We start from the raw sequence: 12,211 nt of genomic DNA, 5'->3' as shown, positions 1-12,211 counted from the left end.
AGAGGGTCACATACATGTCTCACATACATGTCTCTCATCCATTCATCTATCCATCCATCCACCCACCCATTAATTCATTAATTAATTAATTCATTTATCCATCCTTCCATTCATCCATCCACCCACCCATTCATTCATTCACTCATGCATTCATCAATCCATCAATCCATTCATCCACCCACCCATTCATTCATTCATTCATTCATTCATCCATCCATCCATCCATCCATCCTTCCATCCTTCCATCCATCCATTCATTTAATCAATAATCCATCAAACAATCAGTCAATCAATCCCTCCCTCCCTCCATCCATCCATCCATCCATGTATCGTTTTATAGAGAAGTGTAACACAGCTCAGATTATCAGCAATAGTATTATTAACAATACAGCATGAAAAATATAATCTACATAATAATCTCTGTCTATAATAATCTCTGTCTATAATAATCTCTGTCTGTAATAATCTCTGTCTGTAATAATCTCTGTCTATAATAATCTCTGTCTATAATAATCTCTGTCTATAATAATCTCTGTCTATAATAATCTCTGTCTGTAATAATCTCTGTCTATAATAATCTCTGTCTATAATAATCTCTGTCTATAATAATCTCTCTCCCGCTTTCCTGACACCTCCCTCCTCCAGGTGTTCTGTATGGTCATGACCAGTCACCACGCGCCCCTCACAGCCCAACTCATTCTATTGGTCCTGCTCACTGTCGCTCCACAGCTGGCCTCTGCCCCTGTGGGGGGGGAAGAGAGTGGGGAGGAGGGGCACTCCAGGACTCACCTCAAAAAGGACAGCCTCAGCCCCAGCCCCCTCCGCTCTCCCCTGGACCAGACTCAGGACCGGGTAAAGGAGCAGAGTCAGGAACAGAGCCATGGTGGTCCCGCAGACATGGACCCTGCCCGGGCACTAGCCTCTGTATTTTTGAAGGCCCTGGACCACACCGGGAAAGCACAGGCACAGGAGAGGGGAGAGGGACAGGAAGAGGATGACCCAGTCCCTTTGGGGGAGAAAGGGGGTGAGGAGACGAGGAGAGAGGTTGGGATGGAGGAGGAGAGGAGGATGGAACAACTAGAAGCAGCACTAGTGGCAGCAGCTCTGGGAGAGGAGTTAAGAGAGAGGAATGCGGAAGAGGAGGAGAGTGAGGAGAGGAAGAGTTTGGAGGACAGAGGCTGGCTTCTAGAGGGAGAGCGGGACAGAGCTGGTGTAGGGAGTGAGGAGGGAAGACAGCAGAAGGAAGAGGAGGAGGAAGAGGGGGAGGAGGAAGAAGAAGGTGGAGAAGGAGGGAGATGGGGAGGTGAGGAGGAGAGGGAGGAGAGGAAGAGGTTGGAGGACAGAGGCTGGCCTCTAGAGGGAGAGTGGGACAGAGCTGGTGGAGGGAGTGAGGAGGGAAGACAGCAGAAGGAAGAGGAGGAGGAAGAAGAAGAAGAAGGTGGAGAAGGAGGGAGATGGGGAGGTGAGGAGGAGAAAGGAGCAGAGGGGAGTAGGAGAGGAGAGGAGGGGAGGCCTAGTGACTCGTCTCTCCAGCGGAAGGCTCGGGGCTACTTCCAGAACATAGACCTCGGTCTCCAAGACAACGAGATTCGTCCTCCTCTGAAGGGATACAAGGCCTATAACACCCAGCTGGCACAGGCTGGCAAGAGGCTCCGCTGGGAGGAGGAGAAGGCACGCAACACACCCCTGGGGGGCAACTTCATGGACAACTTTGAGAACAAGGCAGAAGAGGAGGGGGAGGGGGAGGAGGAGGAGGCTCTGTCGTGGGCAGAGGAGGATGCACGTGCGCTTGTGGACCAGCAAGAAGTGCAGTGGCAGCAGGAGGAGGCAGAGAGGGCCAGAGAAGAGGAGCAGCGACTTGCGGACATCGCCTCTGACATGCTGCTGCAGTACATGGAGAGGAAACAGCAGGGAACGCCGTACCTCACACCCAGGCAGAAGGCCAGCACAAACGCTGTGGAGGACAAACGGTCGGAGGACGTGGTAACCGACATGGACGACCTGGACCAGCAGATAACTGACAGGCTGATCGAGATCAGCAGCAAGCTGCACCTGCCGGCAGACGACGTGGTCCAGATCATCTCCAACGTAGAGGAGAAGAAGAAGAGAAAGGAGCTGACGTCGCTTAGCAACCTGGTCGCCCCGCGTTACCGTCCCCTAGTTCCCCCTCCCCTAGTGACAGGCTCCATGAACCACTACACAGCCTCCTCCAACCCCAAGAAGGACCCTTACTACCAGCCCTACAAGAACAAGTGGCAAAAGGACAGAGCCAAGGCCAAGGCCTACAAGCAGGACACCTGGTTCAAACCCCAGAAACAGAAGGACATCTGGTTCAAACCCCAGAAACAGAAGGACGTTTGGTTCAAACCCCAGAAACAGTTCCTAGCCTTTCCGTCCTACTCCTACTATCAGAAACCCTACCGTGCCTACTACCCTATGATCTTCCCCTACCCCAAACCCCAGTACTATGACAAGATGTCCATGGGGGAGGAGCTGCCCCACCACCCACTCCCAGACTACGAGCTCCAGCCAAACAGGCGCAGACACAGGGCAGGGAGCAGGGAAAAAGGGAGAGGTGGGCAGGGCTGGAGACAACTGCCCCTCCCACCCCGTCTCCCCTCACCCCCCTACATCTCCAACTACATCTTGCCACACCCCCGGACATATCAGCCCCTCCCCCAGCCCAGACCCCTCTCTCCCCAGAGCAGGCGCCCCACCTACTACTACCCCCCAGGGCCTGGGGGCTTGGGTGTGGCCGGGGGAAGGGTGGGAGGGGACTATGAAGAGGATGATGGGCTGGTTCCTCAGCTGGACAGTCAGGAAGAACTGGAAAACTTGATTTCAAAAATATACATGAAACGCAGAATGTACTAGAGACAGACAGAGAGACAGACACTACCACAGGACAGAGGGACCAAGCAGGGAGGAAGGGAGGGAAGGGGACAGAGGGAGGGAGGGAGGGAGGGAGGGAGGGAGGGAGGGAGGGAGGGAGGGAGGGAGGGAGGGAGGGAGGGAGGGAGGGAGGGAGGGAGGAGGATTGGATGGAGAAGAAGAGGAGAGAATGATTGGATGGAGAGAAGAGAGAAGGAGAGAGAAGGAGGGGAAGAGGAGAGAGAAGGATTGGATGGAGAGAAGTGAGAAGGAGAGGAAGAGGAGAGAGAAGGATTGGATGGAGAGATGTGAGAAGGAGAGGAAGAGGAGAGGGAATGATTGGATGGAGAGATGTGAGAAGGAGAGGAAGAGGAGAGAGAATGATTGGATGAAGAGAAGAGAGAAAGAGAAGGTGGTGGAATTATTGTTTTTTCCTCTCTAATTGTGTTTATTTGTGACTAGGGGAGGGGGGGAGAGGAGGAGGAGTACAGGAGTACAGATCAGGGGAGCAGCTGGCTGTATGCTTTCATTCAGGTCCATCTCTGACACTGGGGCACACCCAGAGAGCTGGGGGTGTATGACAAACAACAGCAGCAGGGAGTCAACAGCAGCAGAGAGTCAACAGCAGCAGAGAGTCAACAGCAGCAGAGAGTCAACAGCAGCAGAGAGTCAACAGCAGCAGAGAGTCAACAGCAGCAGGGAGTAAACAGCAGCAGAGAGTCAACAACAGCAGAGAGTCAACAGGAGCAGAGAGTCAACAGGAGCAGGGAGTCAACAGCAGCAGAGAGTCAACAGCAGCAGAGAGTCAACAGCAGCAGGGAGTAAACAGCAGCAGAGAGTCAACAACAGCAGAGAGTCAACAGCAGCAGGGAGTCAACAGCAGCAGAGAGTCAACAGCAAAGCCTCATCTAGTATCTTGTCTTTCTGTCGTTGACTTTTCCTGTTGATCTGTTACCAAACACAGTCAGACATTAACAAAGAGTTGTATCTTCTCTATCTACGGGAGGCATTTTAATACCAATCTTCTGTGATACCATACATCCAGACTCTGAACAGTAGGACCCTGTGGCCCGGCCTGATAGACTCTTCTATTTGAGGGACCAGTCATTCTCTACCCAGGGCCTCGAGGGCAGGTCATACCTTATTAGACCATCCTCACTCATTTCACTGATTTCTTTTCTCAGCTTCCAGATGTCACTCTGTCAATCTATCTATAATCTTCAAAATAAATGGAAAAGTAGAGGAAGAGGAGAGATGAGAAGAGGGGAGAGAAAGAGAGGAAGAGGAGAGAGAAGGAAAGGAAAAGGAGAGAGAACTAGAGGAAGAGGAGAGATGATAAGAAGAGGGGATAGAAGGAGAGGAAGAGAAGAGAGAAGGAGAGGAACAGGAGAGAAGGAGCAGAAGAGGAGAGAATGAGAAGAAGAGGGGAGCAAAGGAGAGGTAGAAGAGAAAGCAGAAGAGGAAGAGGAGAAGAAAATGAGAGAGAAGGAGAGGAAGAGGAGAGAGAAGGATAGGAAGAGGAGAAAGAAGGAGAGGAAGAGGAGAGAGAAGGATAGAAAGAAGAGAAAGGAGAGGTAGAGGAGAGAGAAGGATCGGAAGAGGAGAGAATGAGACGAAGCGGGGAGAAAAGGAGAGGAAGAGGAGAGAGAGGAGAGGAAGAGGAAGGAGAAGAAGAAGGAGGAGAGGAAGAGGAAGGAGAAGAAGGGGGAGAGGGAGAGGAAGAGTAGAGAGGACAGAGAAAAGAGGAGAGACAAGGAGAGGAAGAGGAGAGAGAGAAGGAGAGGAAGAGGAAGAGAGAAGGATGAAGAAAAGAGAAGAGAGTAGGAGAGGAAGGATATTGAAGGAGAGGAAGAGGAGAGAGAGAAGGACATTGAAGGAGAGGAGGAGTAGAGAGAAGGAGAGAGAAGTGGAGGAAGAGGAGAGAAGGAGAGAGAAGATGAGGAAGAGGAGAGAGAAGGAGAGGAAGAGGAGAGAGAGAAGGACATTGAAGGAGAGGAGGAGTAGAGAGAAGGAGAGAGAAGATGAGGAAGAGGAGAGAGAAGGAGAGGAAGAGGAAAGAGAGGAGGAGAAGAAGAAGAGGGGAGAGAAGGAGAGGAAGGGGAAGAGAAGTAAGGGATGAGGTAGGAGGAAGGGTGAGCTAGCAGAGCTTGATCTAATAAATCTGCACGTCTTTATACTTGCATCTCAAAAAAGCTACCAAAAATGTTCACTTTACAACAAAAAAGCATCCAGTGAGGAGAAATAAATTATTATGTTTGTTTCTCTGATTAAACTGTGATCTAAAAAAAGTGAGAATGTAAAACTCAGGGGCCAGAGACGAGCTCCACAGTTCATGTGAAATAAATGCCCCTGTTCAATGTGTACATATCAGCATGGCTACTTTTGCTATAAGAGGAAACAATAAAAGCAACTATTTTATTAAAGTTCAATTTTTTATGCCTTTTTGGAGAGCTTGATGCACAGTAGAATTGTATAATGAGCAGTAGAGTTTAATAATGAACAGTAGAGTGCACAGTAGAGTTTTATAATGAGCAGTAGAGTTTAATAACGAACAGTTTAGTTCACAGTAGTTTTATAACGAAGAGTAGGAGTTCACGGTAAAGTTTTTTAATAGTTGTATAATGAGCAGTACAGTACAGTTGAATTTTATAATGAACAGTAGAGTTATAAAATTAATAGTAGAGTTTTATAATGAATAGTAGAGTTTTATAATGAATAGTAGAGTTATATAATGAACAGTAGAGTTATATAATGAATAGTAGAGTTATATAATGAATAGTAGTGTTATATAATGAATAGTAGAGTTATATAATGAATAGTAGAGTTATATAATGAATAGTAGAGTCATATAATGAATAGTATAGTTATATAATGAACAGTAGAGTTATATAATGAATAGTAGAGTCATATAATGAATAGTAGAGTTATATAATGAATAGTAGAGTCATATAATGAATAGTAGAGTTATATAATGAACAGTAGAGTTATATAATGAATAGTAGAGTCATATAATGAATAGTAGAGTTATATAATGAACAGTAGAGTTATATAATGAATAGTAGAGTTAAATAATGAATAGTAGAGTTATATAATGAACAGTAGAGTTATATAATGAATAGTAGAGTTATATAATGAATAGTAGAGTTATATAATGAACAGTAGAGTTATATAATGAATAGTAGAGTTATATAATGAATAGTAGAGTTATATAATGAATAGTAGAGTTATATAATGAACAGTAGAGTTATATAATGAATAGTAGAGTCATATAATGAATAGTAGAGTTATATAATGAACAGTGGAGTTATATAATGAACAGCAGTGTTATATAATGAATAGTAGAGTCATATAATGAATAGTAGAGTTATATAATGAATAGTAGAGTTATATAATGAATAGTAGAGTTATATAATGAATAGTAGAGTCATATAATGAATAGTAGAGTTATATAATGAACAGTGGAGTTATATAATGAACAGTAGTGTTATATAATGAATAGTAGAGTTATATAATGAATAGTAGAGTTATATAATGAATAGTAGAGTTATATAATGAATAGTAGAGTTATATAATGAACAGTAGAGTTTTATAATGAATAGTAGAGTTATATAATGAACAGTAGAGTTTTATAGTGAACATTAGAGTTTTATAATGAACAGTGCACAGTAGAGTTATATAATGAACAGTACAGTTTTATAGTGAACATTAGAGTTTTACAATGAACAGTGCACAGTAGAGTTATATAATGAACAGTACTGTTTTATAGTGAACATTAGAGTTTTATAATGAACAGTGCACAGTAGAGTTATATAACGAATTGTAGAGTTATATAATGAACAGTAGAGTTTTATAATGAACAGTAGAGTTTTATAATGAATAGTAGAGTTTTATAATGAATAGTAGAGTTATATAATGAATAGTAGAGTTATATAATGAATAGTAGAGTTATATAATGAACAGTAGAGTTATATAATGAATAGTAGTGTTATATAATGAATAGTAGAGTTATATAATGAATAGTAGAGTTATATAATGAACAGTAGAGTTTTATAATGAACAGTAGAGTTTTATAATGAATAGTAGAGTTTTATAATGAACAGTAGAGTTATATAATGAATAGTAGAGTTATATAATGAATAGTAGTGTTATATAATGAATAGTAGAGTTATATAATGAACAGTAGAGTTACATAATGAATAGTAGAGTTATATAATGAATAGTAGAGTTATATAATGAATAGTAGAGTTATATAATGAATAGTAGAGTTATATAATGAATAGTAGAGTTATATAATGAATAGTAGAGTTATATAATGAATAGTAGAGTTATATAATGAATAGTAGAGTTATATAATGAATAGTAGAGTTATATAATGAATAGTAGAGTTATATAATGAATAGTAGAGTTATATAATGAATAGTAGTGTTATATAATGAATAGTAGAGTTATATAATGAATAGTAGAGTTATATAATGAATAGTAGTGTTATATAATGAATAGTAGAGTTTTATAATGAACAGTAGAGTTATATAATGAATAGTAGAGTTATATGATGAATAGTGCACAGTAGAGTTTTATAATGAACAGTGGAGTTATATAATGAATAGTAGAGTTATATGATGAATAGTGCACAGTAGAGTTTTATAATGAACAGTAGAGTTTTATAATGAATAGTAGAGTTATATAATGAATAGTAGAGTTATATAATGAATAGTAGAGTTATATAATGAACAGTAGAGTTATATAATGAATAGTAGAGTTATATAATGAATAGTAGAGTCATATAATGAATAGTAGAGTTATATAATGAATAGTAGAGTTATATAATGAATAGTAGAGTCATATAATGAATAGTAGAGTTATATAATGAACAGTAGAGTTATATAATGAATAGTAGAGTCATATAATGAATAGTAGAGTTATATAATGAATAGTAGAGTCATATAATGAATAGTAGAGTTATATAATGAACAGTAGAGTTATATAATGAATAGTAGAGTCATATAATGAATAGTAGAGTTATATAATGAACAGTAGAGTTATATAATGAATAGTAGAGTTAAATAATGAATAGTAGAGTTATATAATGAACAGTAGAGTTATATAATGAATAGTAGAGTTATATAATGAATAGTAGAGTTATATAATGAACAGTAGAGTTATATAATGAATAGTAGAGTTATATAATGAATAGTAGAGTTATATAATGAATAGTAGAGTTATATAATGAACAGTAGAGTTATATAATGAATAGTAGAGTCATATAATGAATAGTAGAGTTATATAATGAACAGTGGAGTTATATAATGAACAGCAGTGTTATATAATGAATAGTAGAGTCATATAATGAATAGTAGAGTTATATAATGAATAGTAGAGTTATATAATGAATAGTAGAGTTATATAATGAATAGTAGAGTCATATAATGAATAGTAGAGTTATATAATGAACAGTGGAGTTATATAATGAACAGTAGTGTTATATAATGAATAGTAGAGTTATATAATGAATAGTAGAGTTATATAATGAATAGTAGAGTTATATAATGAATAGTAGAGTTATATAATGAACAGTAGAGTTTTATAATGAATAGTAGAGTTATATAATGAACAGTAGAGTTTTATAGTGAACATTAGAGTTTTATAATGAACAGTGCACAGTAGAGTTATATAATGAACAGTACAGTTTTATAGTGAACATTAGAGTTTTACAATGAACAGTGCACAGTAGAGTTATATAATGAACAGTACTGTTTTATAGTGAACATTAGAGTTTTATAATGAACAGTGCACAGTAGAGTTATATAACGAATTGTAGAGTTATATAATGAACAGTAGAGTTTTATAATGAACAGTAGAGTTTTATAATGAATAGTAGAGTTTTATAATGAATAGTAGAGTTATATAATGAATAGTAGAGTTATATAATGAATAGTAGAGTTATATAATGAACAGTAGAGTTATATAATGAATAGTAGTGTTATATAATGAATAGTAGAGTTATATAATGAATAGTAGAGTTATATAATGAACAGTAGAGTTTTATAATGAACAGTAGAGTTTTATAATGAATAGTAGAGTTTTATAATGAACAGTAGAGTTATATAATGAATAGTAGAGTTATATAATGAATAGTAGTGTTATATAATGAATAGTAGAGTTATATAATGAACAGTAGAGTTACATAATGAATAGTAGAGTTATATAATGAATAGTAGAGTTATATAATGAATAGTAGAGTTATATAATGAATAGTAGAGTTATATAATGAATAGTAGAGTTATATAATGAATAGTAGAGTTATATAATGAATAGTAGAGTTATATAATGAATAGTAGAGTTATATAATGAATAGTAGAGTTATATAATGAATAGTAGAGTTATATAATGAATAGTAGAGTTATATAATGAATAGTAGTGTTATATAATGAATAGTAGAGTTATATAATGAATAGTAGAGTTATATAATGAATAGTAGTGTTATATAATGAATAGTAGAGTTTTATAATGAACAGTAGAGTTATATAATGAATAGTAGAGTTATATGATGAATAGTGCACAGTAGAGTTTTATAATGAACAGTGGAGTTATATAATGAATAGTAGAGTTATATGATGAATAGTGCACAGTAGAGTTTTATAATGAACAGTAGAGTTTTATAATGAATAGTAGAGTTATATAATGAATAGTAGAGTTATATAATGAATAGTAGAGTTATATAATGAACAGTAGAGTTATATAATGAATAGTAGAGTTATATAATGAATAGTAGAGTTATATAATGAATAGTAGAGTTATATAATGAATAGTAGTGTCATATAATGAATAGTAGAATTATATAATGAATATTAGAGTTATATAATGAACAGTAGAGTTATATAATGAATAGTAGTGTTATATAATGAATAGTAGAGTTATATAATGAACAGTAGAGTTATATAATGAATAGTAGAGTTATATAATGAATAGTAGAGTTATATAATGAATAGTAGAGTTTTATAATGAATAGTAGTGTTATATAATGAATAGTAGAGTTATATAATGAATAGTAGAGTTATATAATGAACAGTAGAGTTATATAATGAATAGTAGAGTTATATAATGAATAGTAGTGTTATATAATGAATAGCAGAGTTATATAATGAATAGTAGAGTTATATAATGAATAGTAGAGTTATATAATGAACAGTAGTGTTATATAATGAATAGTAGAGTTATATAATGAATAGTAGAGTTATATAATGAATAGTAGAGTTATATAATGAATAGTAGAGTTATATAATGAATAGTAGAGTTATATAATGAATAGTAGTGTTATATAATGAATAGTAGAGTTATATAATGAATAGTAGAGTTATATAATGAATAGTAGTGTTATATAATGAATAGTAGAGTTTTATAATGAACAGTAGAGTTATATAATGAATAGTAGAGTTATATGATGAATAGTGCACAGTAGAGTTTTATAATGAACAGTGGAGTTATATAATGAATAGTAGAGTTATATGATGAATAGTGCACAGTAGAGTTTTATAATGAACAGTAGAGTTTTATAATGAATAGTAGAGTTATATAATGAATAGTAGAGTTATATAATGAATAGTAGAGTTATATAATGAACAGTAGAGTTATATAATGAATAGTAGAGTTATATAATGAATAGTAGAGTTATATAATGAATAGTAGAGTTATATAATGAATAGTAGTGTCATATAATGAATAGTAGAATTATATAATGAATATTAGAGTTATATAATGAACAGTAGAGTTATATAATGAATAGTAGTGTTATATAATGAATAGTAGAGTTATATAATGAACAGTAGAGTTATATAATGAATAGTAGAGTTATATAATGAATAGTAGAGTTATATAATGAATAGTAGAGTTTTATAATGAATAGTAGTGTTATATAATGAATAGTAGAGTTATATAATGAATAGTAGAGTTATATAATGAACAGTAGAGTTATATAATGAATAGTAGAGTTATATAATGAATAGTAGTGTTATATAATGAATAGCAGAGTTATATAATGAATAGTAGAGTTATATAATGAATAGTAGAGTTATATAATGAACAGTAGTGTTATATAATGAATAGTAGAGTTATATAATGAACAGTAGAGTTATATAATGAATAGTAGTGTCATATAATGAATAGTAGAGTTATATAATGAATAGTAGAGTTATATAATGAACAGTAGAGTTATATAATGAATAGTAGAGTTATATAATGAATAGTAGAGTTATATAATGAACAGTAGAGTTATATAATGAATAGTAGAGTTTTATAATGAACAGTAGAGTTATATAATGAATAGTAGAGTTATATAATGAATAGTAGAGTTATATAATGAATAGTAGAGTTATATGATGAATAGTGCACAGTAGAGTTTTATAATGAACAGTAGTGTTATATAATGAATAGTAGAGTTATATAATGAATAGTAGAATTATATAATGAATAGTAGAGTTATATAATGAATAGTAGAGTTATATAATGAATAGTAGAGTTATATGATGAATAGTGCACAGTAGAGTTTTATAATGAACAGTAGTGTTATATAATGAATAGTAGAGTTATATAATGAACAGTAGAGTTATATAATGAATAGTAGAGTTATATGATGAATAGTAGAGTTATATAATGAATAGTAGAGTTATATAATGAATAGTAGAGTTATATAATGAATAGTAGAGTTATATAATGAATAGTAGAGTTATATAATGAATAGTAGTGTTATATAATGAACAGTAGAGTTTTATAATGAATAGTAGAGTTATATAATGAATAGTAGAGTTATATAATGAATAGTAGAGTTATATAATGAATAGTAGTGTCATATAATGAATAGTAGTGTTATATAATGAATAGTAGAGTTATATAATGAATAGTAGAGTTATATAATGAATAGTAGAGTTATATAATGAACAGTAGAGTTTAATAATGAAGAGTAGAGTTATATAATGAATAGTAGAGTTATATAATGAATAGTAGAGTTATATAATTAATAGTAGAGTTATATAATGAATAGTAGATTTATATAATGAACAGTAGAGTTATATAATGAATAGTAGAGTTATATAATGAATAGTAGAGTTATATAATGAATAGTAGTGTCATATAATGAATAGTAGAATTATATAATGAATATTAGAGTTATATAATGAACAGTATAGTTATATAATGAATAGTAGTGTTATATAATGAATAGTAGAGTTATATAATGAATAGTAGAGTTATATAATGAATAGTAGAGTTATATAATGAACAGTAGAGTTTAATAATGAATAGTAGTGTTATATAATGAATAGTAGAGTTATATAATGAATAGTAG

At 34.9% G+C, this 12,211-nt stretch overlaps 1 protein-coding gene across 1 annotated transcript; it reads left to right on the top strand.

Moving 5' to 3' along the window:
* Nucleotides 1-568: 568 nt before the first annotated feature.
* LOC149979910 (uncharacterized) lies at nucleotides 569-2,901 on the top strand. Its single transcript, XM_090188749.1, has one exon. The coding sequence runs from the start codon at nucleotides 655-657 to the stop codon at nucleotides 2,872-2,874; it is 2,220 nt and encodes a 739-aa protein (XP_090044875.1). The 5' UTR covers nucleotides 569-654; the 3' UTR covers nucleotides 2,875-2,901.
* The last annotated feature ends 9,310 nt before the right edge of the window (nucleotides 2,902-12,211 follow it).

Source organism: Oncorhynchus mykiss, chromosome 10 (genome assembly GCF_057628025.1).
Source record: "Oncorhynchus mykiss isolate SJ-2025 chromosome 10, ASM5762802v1, whole genome shotgun sequence".
NCBI classification, from domain to species: Eukaryota; Metazoa; Chordata; class Actinopteri; order Salmoniformes; family Salmonidae; genus Oncorhynchus; species Oncorhynchus mykiss.
The sequence above is the reverse complement of the archived record's forward strand: the minus strand, read 5'-3'. Positions and strand labels throughout refer to the sequence as shown.

Coding starts and splice junctions, on each gene's coding strand:
- LOC149979910 (XM_090188749.1), top strand. CDS start 655: ATGGTCATGACCAGTCACCACGCGCCCCTCACAGCCCAACTCATTCTA.